General features: G+C 39.3%; 1 protein-coding gene across 3 annotated transcripts; it reads right to left on the bottom strand.

Annotated features, from left to right (window-relative positions):
• Positions 1 to 695: 695 nt before the first annotated feature.
• On the bottom strand, positions 696 to 14,061 carry zgc:136971 (S9 family peptidase). Of its 3 annotated transcripts, none has more exons than XM_066643723.1 (23): positions 13,992 to 14,061; positions 13,654 to 13,836; positions 13,019 to 13,156; positions 11,868 to 11,994; positions 11,232 to 11,319; positions 10,911 to 10,986; positions 10,646 to 10,785; positions 10,309 to 10,443; positions 10,142 to 10,233; positions 10,021 to 10,058; positions 9,244 to 9,365; positions 9,103 to 9,163; positions 8,775 to 8,869; positions 8,514 to 8,583; positions 7,673 to 7,770; positions 7,007 to 7,145; positions 4,603 to 4,686; positions 4,436 to 4,516; positions 3,992 to 4,080; positions 3,566 to 3,759; positions 3,371 to 3,473; positions 3,167 to 3,273; positions 696 to 2,520 (listed from the first exon to the last, which is right to left on the bottom strand). In XM_066643723.1, coding segments are annotated over exons 2-23 (2,187 nt in total). In that variant the 5' UTR covers positions 13,655 to 13,836; positions 13,992 to 14,061; the 3' UTR covers positions 696 to 2,411. The 3 variants fall into 3 exon arrangements, with proteins under 3 accessions (XP_066499820.1, XP_066499821.1, XP_066499822.1); XM_066643724.1 differs by having other exon boundaries at positions 3,167 to 3,245; XM_066643725.1 differs by lacking the exons at positions 11,868 to 11,994; positions 13,019 to 13,156; positions 13,654 to 13,836; positions 13,992 to 14,061 and having other exon boundaries at positions 10,646 to 10,780.
• Between the last annotated feature and the right edge of the window lie 752 nt (positions 14,062 to 14,813).

Here is a 14,813-nt window from a genome sequence, read left to right as displayed (position 1 = left end):
CCGAGGGGTAGCACTGCCATCTGTTGGCCTCAGGCTTCTACGCAGCGGAATTGATTCACAGTACAAATTCCCTTCTAATCAGAACCACAAGCTACAGCGCTCTACTGACCCGAGTAATGAAACACTGAGTTCAGGTTGAGGTCAACTTGCAAACAAATAATTATTAGAATTTGTGTAAACTATTGGTCATTTACTAATTTGATATGTCTTTAGGCTTATAGTTATCTCTGCTTGTTTCTCATAGATCAGATTTTGAGCTCGTTGTTGGCTTTGCAGTTATTTTTCCAGCTCTCTTTCACACTCCCTGTTTGTTTGCAGACCTGTAGTGTTCACAATGATACACATCAATTGTTTGAAAGTTATAAGCTTTATGTTTGAGATTACATGTTTTGAGGAGTTGTGTACTCGGGTCACTGTCTGTGGTGTGTTTACCCTGTATCTGCATGGGTTCCCTCCAGGTACTGTTTTCTTCCCACAATCCAAACACACGTTATTAGGTGGATTAGTTATTCATAAGTGTCCATAGGTGTGAGTTACTGTGTGACTGGGGTGAATTGGTGCCTTGCAATAAGTGATTCTCGGTAGGTTACAGACCCACCACAGCACTTTGTCCTTGAACAGGATTTAACTGTTGCAGAAAATGAATAGAAGAAAATTAATTCAAAAAGTTTTATTCATTTGTTTTGGCACACACGATTCCATCGATATGTTAATGACTGAACAAAGTTACTGTAGGAACTGTACAGCTAAATCAAGCTGGTGAAAACAGGTTACAAATTATGACAACTGAAGAAAATTCTGTTTGAAAAGTAATGTTTGAAGACAGAACAATGAGGAAATACCATAAAACAACTGCCACTGACATCACCATGGTCTGCTGTTTATGGCTAAAGTATAGGATCAAATCCTACCACATATCACAGAGTACAAAGATGGGAATACAGAGTTCTGGAATACAATGAGAGAGAGATAAAGCACTGCTAATGTCTTGAGGAGGTTTGTGGAAGTGTGGAGAAAGGAACATTTCACGGTACATTACCTCATCTGTGAAACATGCTGAGCTTAAGGCCAGGCTCAGGCATGTGTGGCAGCTTATAGAACTGGATCACTCATGTTTATTGACCATAAACCCAAAGATGGTAGAGGTAATGGATTCAGGTTCAATGTATAACAACATTTTGACGATTTGATTAAAATTAAATACTCATCCAGATTACTCTGCCAATGTATAATAACATGCTGATGTCAATATATTACAGTTATTGCAATTGTGATATTTAAGGAAAAATACACATTTTTACACTACACTCTTAAAAAGAACTTTTCCAGTGAATGTGGGTGAAGAACCAGTTAGTGACTTTTCCAAAAACAATTAATCCAAGCTAGAAACTTAACTTCCTTGTCTTTTTTTCTAACAATAATCTATAAATTTGCTAATCAAGATGTCTAATGAAATTTGCTTTTGACCTACTCAGGCATAAAAATCTGGATAGGTGTTTTGCTTTTATACTGTCTAGAAACTTTGACTTATCTAGAAGCCACATTACCTAAGTCCAGGATTGTACAATACTATGTGGATATTGCCACATTCTGTTATGAGTGTCATCTGTCAATCAAACTACAGTTCAGCACCATGGACAGCACTGCTGACACAAGTTTATTGCATAAAAACAACTAAAGGCAGTGGGGCAAATTATGTTGGATAATCTTGGCTAAGCCTGAAGTCTGTCTCGGCTTTTATTTTTTATTACTCCATATAAAGTCATTTTCACACACTACAAATGTCCTTTATACTGAAAAGAGTGTAGGTACATATCAAAGATCCTAAAACTAACGGAAAAAAAGCTAATCTTTTGCAGAATTTGGCAAATCACACAAGCTGCCTATTCAGTAGTCTTATACGGCTAGACTCAGTAGGGAGTGTCTGGTGCCTTTCATAAGTTTTTTAGGCCAAGAAATATTGCAAGGAAATTCAATTCAACCTGCAATACAACCAATCACAAGCCTGCTATTTTGGCATGACGTAAAGAACAATTGGTCTTGGCAAAAGATGTGGTCTCTGCCCACATCAGACTACCACAAAATGATGCAAATATGTCCACATGGGCATACATTTGAAAAGCCAATCAGAATGCAACTTGTAAAGTTCTGAGGTGAGGTTAATGCACTACGACTCCTTCATGTGCGTGGCTGAGTTTACCTATTCGGAAATGGCATGTTATGTCTGCCACCTAGTGGTTACCAAAACTGAACAAAAACAAATATGGATTTGAAATAAATCTAAATTATTTCATGTGATAAATTTAGGCTGGTTTTACTGAATAATCAGGCTTCTCAATACGTTCCAGGAGATGTATGTTCAACATGTTCTTTTCAGCTGTGAACACTAAAATGATCAGCTGTATTCATTTTTATTGCAGGTTTAATTGCTGTTTGAACCACAGAGCCACATTGAGGAAACAGTCAGACTGAGTTTCAAGTTTAGATAGAGAATGACCATCTCCATCAAACCACAACAACCTGAGAAACAGAAATAGAGAGAAGAGGAGGTTGGTGAATGAACACGTGTTCCTCTTAGTAGCAATTTAAATCATAAAGGGCCACAGCAACCTTGTCAGGTGTAGAATTTGAACAAAGGGTTATATCTGGCATAATAATTGGCACAGGACATTTTACATCTTATCCTTTGTATGATTTTAATTAAGTGTATTTGTAATCACACTCTTCTTCCTTGGGGAGCCATGGCCTAGTGATTAGACAAAGGGGCTTAAGACTAAAAGGTTGTTGGGTCGATTCCCATGACCAGCAGGAAAATTGGGGGCTGTGGGAGTGAACAAACAGCACTGTCCTCCTCCCCCAATCCACGCCTGAGGTGCCCTTGAGCAAGGCAGCGAACCCATAACTGCTGCTCTGGGTGTGTTTACAGCCCCTAGTGCTTGTGTGTTCACTGCCACAAATGGGTTAAATGCGGAAGACACATTTTGTTGCACGTTGTACAATGACAAATAATTCCACATTACATTCAGCCACAAAATGTCTGTTATCACTTATTGTTTAACATTTAAATCCTACACCTAACCACTAAAGGTTGCTAATAACATTTAAATGAAATAGTTCACTATATTTAAAGACTATAAATTTCAGTTAAATGTGCATGCGTATTTACCTAACAGGTAAGTTCCGGCTCTTGAGGGCTTTGTAAAGCTCCAGACCTTGGTACGGTGAGACCCTCTTATCCTTCCCACCTAACATAAGCAAAACTGGAGTACGAATCTACACACACACACACACACACAAATATACAAAACAATTCTGGCAATAGTTTACTGAATGTGTTTGTGTGTGTGTGTGTGTGTGTGTGTGTGTGTACCTGAGCAGCATGTACTATGGGTGATTTCTCCAGCATAGTGGTCAGGGCTTGTGGGGAGGGTAGCTGGTCAAAGGAGTAATGCAGACCAACAGAGGAATATCTCCTGTAGAACACATCAGACAAACAGTATTACATCACAAACTGAAATATAACAATATTAAGCATTACTTGAAGTACTGAAAACTAAATATTTACCAGTCTGTGATGTCGCTTGTTCCCAGCAGAGTGGCTGCATTGATAACAGGGTTTCGAGCTGCACAGGCTCTGTAGAAATTCGGATACTGACCAATCAGATGACAAGCCAGGAATCCGCCATGAGAGCCTCCCATCACTGCAACTCTATTAGCATCAAGAGTCTGGTTACTCTGCAAGACATGCAGCACAGCCCTCTGGCCAGAAGGAACAGATGAGAAAGGTAAACAAAAACAACTAAACTTGTTTGACATGACACTCTTTTGTATTGCAACAATGCTTATAAACTGGGAAATGGATGGAAACTCTAATTGGAAATAAAATACGTACTTTTAACGTTGTTTAAACTATCAAGTTTTATATACAATTATAATGTACAGTTTAGCTGTTTGCAACAATGTGTGCAAGGGTGTGTATGCAGTTACAGACCTGTACATCTTTGACATCCTGACTGCCAACGTTTCCAAGAAGAGAATCGATGCTGTCTTGACCAAACCCAGTAGACCCTCTGTAGTTAACTAACCAAAAACATTCATTCATTTATTCACTTATTTAAAGATGAATGGATATTTTTCTAAAGTGTTGCATTTTAACTAATTGTTGGCCATTTATTCTCATATTTAAGGGACTGGTGTAGTTACACGTTTTATGTTTGTAGACAGAAACCAGCTGATTAAACAAATGGAATCAGTTGAGGTCCAGCTTGAGTAGGAAGCAAACCTACAACCACACCGCTCTTTGTGGGTGACTGAAAGACTGAACACCCCTGGTGTAAACATGGAACGGTGCTATATATAGACCAATACAAAAGGCCTTCTGTCTACCGTAAAGGGCAGATAAAGGCAAACACAAAGAGAACATAAACACACTCACCCATGAGCACAGCGAACCCCAGTTTTGTCAAAGCAGCCGCATTAGCGTTCCATTCTGCAGCAAAATGAGTATGAGGTCCACCTGCAAGCAAATACATAGATACAATTACCATTACAATCAGAGTGCCTGATTAAAATAAGCTTTTAATAATTTATACATTCAGGTACCATGTATAAAGACCACGAGAGGAAACTTAACACCCTTTAAAGAGCTTTCTGGTTTCAGCAGCACTGCTCCAATATTCAGTCCAGCTAGAGTAAAAGAGAGAGAGAGAGAGAGAGAGAGAGAGAGAGAGAGAGAGAGACAGAGGCCATTAAAAGAGCAGTCTGTAATATTGATACACAGCGTTTAAAATCGGAACTATAATACAGTTTCAAAACAGTGGCGAGAGCCCTCTGCCGCCTCCTCCCCCCTTCTCCCCAGATGTAAAGCTTGACCAGGCCGCCAGTTTGAGGAAAACTGAACAAACAAGCAAGAGATGAGTTTAAGAACTTTGGACCATATTAGCTAAGAAGAATGTGCCATAAGCAACATATTTACACAGAAAAGTGTTCATCATTTCATTAAACATCTATCTACTCAAGAAAAAGACAAAAAATGAAAGAGCGGCCACCATTTCCCTGCATTTACAAGACTTTACTGTCCATATTTTTGTCGATTTTTCCCTTCCACCATAAATCTCATTTAGGAGGCAGATCTTATCCACAATTTAAGTATTCAAACATGTCATTCCACCCCCTACATGTGTCCATTTACAAGTCAAACGGGCGTTATTCACCAGGTTCTTGAACACACTGTTTCACTTTAAGAGCTGAAGCTAGCGCTATAGCTTTTGAAGCTTTTTCCATTTAAAACACACAAACCAATTGTATATGATGTCACTGAACATTAACCTACTTAAGTGAAAGGCAAAAATGGAAAAAGCTGCCACCATTTTCCCTACACTTGAAGAGTACAAGAATGTACTGTCTAAACCCCCTAGAAATTTTAGACTACACAAGGCTGGTGTTGTTTTCCCTTCAACCATAAATGCCATTATAGGAGCCAGATCCTTGCTTCTTATTTACAATTTTCATATTCAAGCATTTAGCTCCACCTCGAATGGATCTGTCTGCATTATTCTCCAGCTTCTTGTTGGATACTCATTTCCACATTATACAGTTATGTGAAGCTAACGCTAGCGCTAGGTTTTATAAACAAACCTCATTTTGAAATACTTCTTATTTCCCTTTTTATTCATTTTAGACACATGACCAAGTGCACATCATGTCACTAAAACATCTACCTACTAGTGAAACGCTTATATTTGCAAGGCTTTTCAAACACAATTCTTACACCTTAATGATTTTAAAATACACACACACCATGGAGAAACGCACATGGATCTGCCTCCATTTTATTAAAACAAAGGAATGTATTTACACCTTTTAATCATGATGTTATTCACCTTCGTAAAAAAAAAACAAAAAAAAAAACACAAAACACAGTCCTAGCATCTTTCAAACGTCGCTCTGCCTCACTTTCTTTATATAAAACACACAACCTATGGTGTTTAATCCTTTTAATCTATACACAGACATCTGTATTTCTATATGTTTTTCAGAAATGTTTTACTGTTACTTGTTCAAGAGAAAATTAGCCAGCTCTGACGCTGCTCTGTCGTGTTGCTGCTTATAAACTGCCTCCAAATTTCAAAAACAAGGCCAATATTTCCTCTCATTTTACTTCGTCTCTGGTCATGGAGATTTTTAGAAGGGCAATGGGGCTTTTTGGGTCTGGTAAAATAACAGATAACATTCAATCTGTTCACGTGGTCATTTCATGGCTGCAAAACACTGTTTGTAGACCTGGCAGTGGTGGGTTGGAACTGTAAAATGATTGGACAGAGGGCAGGATCACCGGAGCTCCGCTCCAGACTGGGCACTTCTTAAAGAGAATATACTGCTTCAGCAATGCCATGAGAGGCAGTTTCTATCTATCGTTACACTTATATAGCACCTTTCTAGATACCCAAGGACGTTTTATAATCAACACTGCTCAGAACGCTCAATCCACACACACACACACTGGCGAGAAGCGGCAGCCAAATGCGCACAGCGTACTCTCGACCAGGAACGACCGTCCACCTGGAGGACTGCATCGGGCACTAGGATTTCACCCAGGACAGAGTGCCAATCCATATCTGGGCTCACACTCATTGACTCACACAGCAGGACAGTTATTAGAGCGAAGCCAATTCATCTACCCTCCATGTTTTTGGACTGTGGGAGGAAACCGGAGACCCTGGAGGAAACCCACAAAGACACGGGGAAAACATGGAAACTCCACCCAGATGGGACTTGAACCCAAGATCCCAGCGCTGAGAGTTTCCTTAATTTATGATTACAGACCCAGTACGTTTTAGGACTAAGTACAGTAAATATATTACATGTTGCTCCTTTAGCTAACTAAATTTAACACTGCTTATTTAAACTTAATTTGCTTTTTGTCCGCATGGTAAAAACACGTAGAGCAGAGTTGAGCAGAAGAGGTACCATGCAGTGGAAAAGTACCATTATAAATCATACTCACAGTATTGGTGGTTTTCTTCTTCTGGTGAGGGCTTTATTATCATTGACTCCCAATCAAATTTCTCACATACATCAGCTCCGCCCAGGTGAACCAATTCTACATTCTGTTTGCTATGTTCATCAGATACAAAACCCACCATCTAAACAAATCATAAACACAGGTATTGAAATGGTATCACACTCAGTACTACATCTTTCAAGAATGCAATGTTAAGAAGTGACTTTGTGGATTTTGAAATACATAGTGAAAGAACAGGATATTTATATGAAAAACCATTTCTTATAGTAATACTGTTATGTTTTTGTTCTGTAAGGGTAAACCTGTTTGTTCCGTGAGGTAGGTCTATTACGAGTTTTCATGATTTCAGCTAACAATTCATTACACTATAAATATTTTCAATTGAATTGCCTGATTAGCTTTTTTGACACTTAGCAGCTCATACAGGTGCAGACCAAGCTCAAATAACCATTACACACTGATGCCCTCTACTTACACATGCTGTTTCTACTTACACCTGATTTAAACTTTATTTGTTGTAACATAATCCCATGATTACAAAGGCTCACAACTGAGAATAACTGTGGTTAGATTGAAGAGTTGTGTAATAATGGTGTAAGCCAAGCTTGAGGGTTATAATGAGTGTGTTTTGTGGATGTGTGGGTGTACCAGGCTGCATGGGTGGTTAGGAGAGGAGCAGCATATCACCATCAGGTCTTTCATTACTGTCAACAGCTTGGCACTACCAAACTCCTGATCTGAGAAACCTAAAGCAACAAACACAAAATAAAAATACCAGCAGAAACACATCTGAAAACTTTAATGTAGTTCCTTGTTACAGAGGCGTCACTATACCAAATTTACTGGGACACACACCCCAGTAAAATGTTGCTATGTCCCACTAAACTCACAATGGTAAACAGTCAATTTTATCCTGGGCAGAACTACAAGACACGCTACACAAATTCACTAAGGAACTACACTTCCCATAAAGCCCCAGCATCATTCCAAAAGCTTGAGAAGCTAACGCTTTCAGTATGAGCCTGATTATGTTTTTATCATGAAGTAACAGACATTTGTAAATATCTAAACGCAAAAATAGACAAGGTAATGAAAGCTCATAGTGATATATTTTGGTTATATTCACGTGTATAACTGTATAACCTAACAAAAATACATATTACACCACTACAGCAAACACTAAGACATTCCCTACCATCAGAAAATAAATCTAAGAGCAGGTAACACCACCCGACATAAACTTCTCATGTATTATTTTTAAAGATTGACATTTTTTAATCATTCAGATACTAGACAGTGTCATATTAAATTGCATTTTTGCCACTACATCTGATAGGCAAGCATAAGGGTGCAGCAGTGTCCCTCTAAATTGTGTGTGTCCCATTACAATATGCAGTCCAGAAATGCCCCTGCTTTATTACCATGATCTAAAAGCTACTGCATTTAGTTAGTGGTTACTTGAAGCATTGTTTGATCTGTATACAAATACCTGGTGATGTTGTATTGCAGTCATACACAGGTTTTATTATTCCAGTTCGCCTCTCCACTAAGAACACTGACTAGAGGAGCAGAGATTTTGGGTTAATACTGAATCACACACATCAGAACAAATCAGACTGAACACACAATATAAAATTCATATACACAACATTATTGAACTAGAGTCAAACACAATATCATTCAAACCCTTCCTCTGCTTCTCCATGATGTACAAAATAGTTATGGCTACTGTATTTCTTTGCTTGTTTACCTTGCTGTTATCACATGCAGTGCTGAAGAAGATTACTTCACTGTCTGATGACCAGCATTCAGGAGGCAGTGAGTTGTATATACCTGAGAACTGACCTACAGAAAAACATATGCTTATTTTTTTCTGTTTTAAAGGCCCAAGAACCATCGCTAAATGCCTCTAGTTTTGTTTCCAAATGCTTCCAACCACATTTAATTCATATTTTTATTTATATATTTTGGCATTCTTGTTGCAAGATCATATTTGGTGCTGTAACAAGTTATACATTTACTCATAAATATGCTTTCACCATAATTAGTACTGTGTGTGTGTGTGTGTGTGTGTGTACCTTTCTCTGCTCTTCTGACTACATCCACCAGCACTGAGTTGGTCCTTTTCTCTACATCAAACTGTGAGACACAGATATTCTCTATAAAAAGGTCAGGTGAAGATGTCGACAGTCAGTTCAGTAAAGTGCTTTGCTATTTACCAGCATCATGCGCAGACACTGATGATGTGGGCCAAACACTTGTCCCTGTAGATACACAAGCCAGTGGTGGTCAGGACTCAGCCGAGGACTCAAAACTGACCCCGAATCAGATGACAGCAGCTCTATTACAGGTCAAAGGTGACAAATATGCCTTAAATATTAAACATTTGAATATACATATACATTTGAAAATCTCCTTCTATTGTTTATACTGTTCATTCAGTTTATCATTAATCCTAGCAACACCTTATGTATCAAAACTTGAAAAAAATGTAATGTAGAGATTTTATTACTATAATTTACACTGGCCACTGATCGTGAAATGAGTTTAAAAATATTAAGCAAAAATAAACAGTGAAGGAAATGGAGCTGCGATGTGTTTTGATGTGACCGTGACAGTATCCATTTTAAATAATCTATTACAGTGTATTGTAGACCATCATTCATTAGACTGCAGGACACCTACATAATACTTTAATAAAAATGTAAATAGGCCTACTTAAACATCTTTAACGACTTATTCCAAAAAGTGGAATTTCATTCATTCATTCCTTCATTCATGGTCTGTAACCGCTTATCCAGTTCAGGTGTGTCCGGAGTGTACTCGGAATCACTGGGCACAGCCATTTTAAATGCTAATGTAGGTTTATATCAGTTTTTGTCTTGAAAGGCTTGTGTAGTTGCCATGCAGACCTATGAAATAACAAGGTTTTACCAAACAATCTGGAGTAAGCGTATTCAGCATATCCTCAACACAGTCACTCACACACTTCTTACCACAGTTCCCCTTCAAGTCAATGTAGAAGAGAGCTGATCTGAAAAGAAAAGTAATGCAATAAGCAACTTAAAACTACAGAAATGACACTGGATCAATCAACAAGTTCTCTTTGTCTCTCACCTCCGATTGGAGCAGAATTTCAGACCTAATCTGAAAGGCTCATGCCACCAGCCCACAAAGATCACACCCTTGCCATCTCCTGCCCACAGAGCCTAAGGGAGAGCAGCTACAGGTGGGCCAAATGCGAACAATCTGAATAATCAGTGTATAGAGAGACAAAGGCTTACCTGTCCAGGTGATACATGAGGTGAAACTCCAGCACATACAGTTACCTCTCCTTTAGAGAGATCAGCCACACACAACACTGGAGAACTTTTCCCCACTAGCCCCTCACCCCAGTCTTCCACATACACATTCCTATCCTGAAACAAACAAAGACAAATATACTGTAAAAGACTACCTGGAAAGGTAGCAATAATACACACAACATGTCCCCAAATCTTTAAGGCAAATTCATGTTTAATTAACACTAGAACAAATATATCGGTCTATATTTCATTAATATTTCACACAGTGTAAAAAAAATACTCCTGAATATAAATCTTAAAGCAATAATTATTTTACCTCTTCCTCAAGCACCACCAAAACTTCACTCTCATTGGCTGAAATGGATGATGTTTGCGCTGAAGAGATCATCTTCTTCTTCTCTGCCACATATAATAACTTTTCCTCATGTGGTGACCATGCTAGGCATGCAAACTGCTCTATACACACACACATAGAGAGAGACACACAAACACACAAAAGCACATAGAAACAGAACATCTTATAAGGTTAACATTAAGGCCAGCAGAACTGAAACAGATTGCACAGTAAAAGTCCTCCTTACCATCATTATAGATTTTTCCATGTTTGTTGAGGGCTGTAAGGTCTAAGCTCTTCTCTAGTCCACTGTAACCCCACACCTGAGCAGGGACAATTAATCAGTGCTTAAATAACATTTTAATTTAAACTTAACTTGCATTTCCCTTTTTTTTCATATAAAAATTGTGTACCATGTAAAAACTGTACAATTAATTTCTCAAGCTAAGAACTCCCCATGCTTGTGGTATCACAACCAGGAGCACATTTACTTAAGGCCGCCTTGTTTACATAAAGCGGTTTAGCCACTCATTCCTTTTGAAGTGACAAAGTGTGTTACATCAATTACCTCAAGGTATTGATGTACTGCACCACGAACACTGACCTCCCGGATAACCGCCCTGTGTTCTCCTGAAGGAGAGTGATTACTGAGCAGCCTGATAAAGGAGAAGATGAGAGTCATTAAATATGCATGTGCTCTGATGACTTCATTTTCATTATTGTGGTTCTTTTTCTGTATTCTGCAGAGAATGTGGCTAATCCATACATATATACGTGTGTGTGTCCAAAAGATATTATCTGTGCTGCAAAGTGCTTCTTAGCGTGGAAAGTGTACAGTGCTGGAAAACTCTAAAACAAAACTGCCACAGAAATGTTTACAATGTCCACAGTCATATGCAAATTAAATATAACAAATAAATAGAAAATATACCTTGATATTTTGAGACAAAGTCTTTTTTAAGTGCCATATTTGTTACTTTAAATTCAAGCTTTTGCATATGACTGTATATCTCTTTACTGCTATTAATATGCTAATAAATCTAATCAAGTGTGGTCATTCAAAACACATTTGAGAGAAAATTCTAAAGCATAAATGGCTATACATTTCGTTGCCCAATTTGGATCAGATCATTCGAGGATAATGTTAATCTCAGGTATAAACAGGGTCAATGTGTACATATGTGCATGCGTTCAAATGTCTTACTCTCCATGGGTGTTTATGCAAGGGCCTAGAGGCACTATGTTTTGTACAGTCTTTTGATTACACTGCAGAGTCCACTGCTGACAGTAACGCAGTCTAACTCCTCTGTCCATCTCACACTGACACCAATCTACAGGAAGTATAGAGAGAGAAGAACTATTACACTCCTGCTAAACACAGGACCAATACATACTCTGCTAAAATTTTTCATAATTGAAAGAATTGAGGGCGGCACGGTGGCGCAGCAGGTAGTGTCGCAGTCACACAGCTCCAGGGACCTGGAGGTTGTGGGTTCGATTCCCGCTCCGGGTGACTGTCTGTGAGGAGTTGGTGTGTTCTTCCCGTGTCTGCATGGGTTTCCTCCGGGTGCTCCGGTTTCCTCAAAAAATTGGCGGATTGGCGACTCAAAAAAGTGACCGTAGGTGTGAGTGAATGTGTGTGTGTTGCCCTGTGAAGGACTGGTGTCCCCTCCAGGGTGTATCCCTGCCTTGCGCCCAATGATTCCAGGTAGGCTCTGGACCTGCCACGACCCTGAATTGGATAAGCGGTTACAGATAATGGATGGATGGATGAAAGAATTGAAGAACAATGTCCAGATTTAATGAACCTTTAAACTTTTTATGGTGCGGTACAAATTTAGAGTACTCTAGCACCTGTCACTGTCTTCTTTGTGAAAAGTTGGGATAAGTAGGAACATTGGCAAGCTTCTTGAGGAATATCTGTCTGTTTAAGTGTCACGTTTGTGCTGTTGTGTTCTAACAAAACAAACAAGTTAATCAGAAAGGCCATTTCAGTCCTGGGGCTAAACTGGACACAGTGGACTTGACAGCAGGTGAAAGGATACTGGCAAATGTATCAGTGATTACGAAGAACACATCCCACCCACTCCATAAATAAATACAGGAACAGAGATATACAATGAGATATCCTCTGTGTGCTTCGGTTTCCTTCCATAGTCCAAAAACATATACTGTTAGGTAGAATGGCTATTCAGAAGTATCCATAGGTGTAACTGTGAGTGAATATGTGATGAGATTAATTCTGATGGGCTGATGTTCCCCCCACAGCACCTAATTATTCTGTGACATGAACCAGATGAAGATGTTTCAGATGAATGAGTATATGAGCAAAGGATATTTTTCAGTAAGGTTTACCTGTCATTATGGTGAGGTTTGGGGTCCTTGTGCTGACTCTGCCCATCTCAGCAGTGATGGATGCAGAAATGGGCACAGGATACCCACTAGTTTTCCTGAACACATCTCTAATCACACCTTCCATCAACAGCATCGTCACTTGTTGGAAACAAATCAACAAGAGAAGAAAGTGTGTAACAGCCATGGAAAACGATCGCACTAATTTAAAATGAACAGAATTATTAATGTCATGTCTCAAGTTTCCCAGACATGGATTAACTCTAAATGCCAGCTCTACTGTTTTAATGGAGAATTACCACTACGTAGCTAAATGATTAATCGGTGTACAGTAATGTAATGTGTGGTAATATTGGCTTTAACAGACTTTAAATACTTCAGACTTATTATTTTCTATGCAGTGTAAACTGTATGGACCACTGAAGCGGAATGAAACAGATTTGCTTCCCATTCGAATGAGTTGTTCCACCTTAAATGGCGCAGCAGCAGTCACATTCTGGCGCCTTAAGGTGGAATGGAAAATTCGAATAAAAAATAGTTTTGTAAATAAATGTGGAAGATGCTTGCAGAGACTAAGCGAACATAAACATACATTTATGTGAATTATAAACTCAACGTGTCCCATCTTGAAGACTTACTCTCACTCTAACTCAGTGCCTCATCGCTGTGTTTACCCTACACAGCCTGCTCTTCTGTGGAATGTTCCATTCCCGACCAGAGATAGGGGGACTGGCCAGTACCAAGAGGCAGAGGCAGAGGCCAGTCAGAACCATGGGAGAGAGGGCAGACTGTACCACTATGCCCAAGAGAGGGTGTGGGATCTGAAAAGTGTATTCTATGTTTAGCTAAAAGATTTATTTTCACCAGCTGATGGTACCACTCTATTCCTGCATTACATCTTATAAATAAGGAGATTGTGTATAAGTGTGTATCATCCAAGAAAAAATAAACAAATGTAGCTAACTAGCAGCTATACCTTTGCCTCATACAATACGTGCCAATATTGGGATAAACCCTAACTCCACGCGACCCTCTGTCGTTTTCTGGCACCTCGAAATCCTCCCCTACAAGGTGACAGGATTGAGGTGATGTAAAAGACAAACCCAAAAAATCTGAAGTACTTTGAACACTACAGTTTCAAAGCATAATGTTCAGCCTTGGTTTCGACTGTTTATTTAACTCATAACAAGTCTCCCATTAAAACACCACCACAAAAGATAAACTTGATTGTCCATCCATCCATTCATTATCTGTAACCGCTTATCCAATTTAGGGTCGCGGGGGGGTCCAGAGCCTACCTGGAATCATCGGGCGCAAGGCGGGAATACACCCTGGAGGGGACGCCAGTCCTTCACAGGGCAACACACACACACTCACACCTACGGCCACTTTCGAGTCACCAATCCACCTGCAACGTGTGTTTTTGGACTGTGGGAGGAAACCGGAGTACCCGGAGGAAACCCACGCGGACACGGGGAGAACACACCAACTCCTCACAGACAGTCACCCGGAGCGGGAATCGAACCCACTAAACTTGATTGTAGTAAATCTAAATGAAGAGCAGAGAATGAACAGAATGCTAAATTGTTTTGCAGAATTTTTATTCACATTGTGTCTTGATGCAGTCTGTGTAAAATTAATCAGTTCACTTTTCTGGCCTCGTAAGGCTAATCCATAGGAAGTGGGTGTAGCTAAATAATAATAACAACAACAATAATATTCATTCATTCATTATCTGTAAGCGCTTATCCAGTTCAGGGTCGCGGTGGGTCCAGAGCCTACCTGGAATCATTGGGCG

The sequence above is a fragment of the Hoplias malabaricus genome, chromosome 14 (assembly GCF_029633855.1).
Source record: "Hoplias malabaricus isolate fHopMal1 chromosome 14, fHopMal1.hap1, whole genome shotgun sequence".
Classification (NCBI taxonomy): domain Eukaryota; kingdom Metazoa; phylum Chordata; class Actinopteri; order Characiformes; family Erythrinidae; genus Hoplias; species Hoplias malabaricus.
This window is presented reverse-complemented; position numbering and strand designations above follow the sequence as displayed.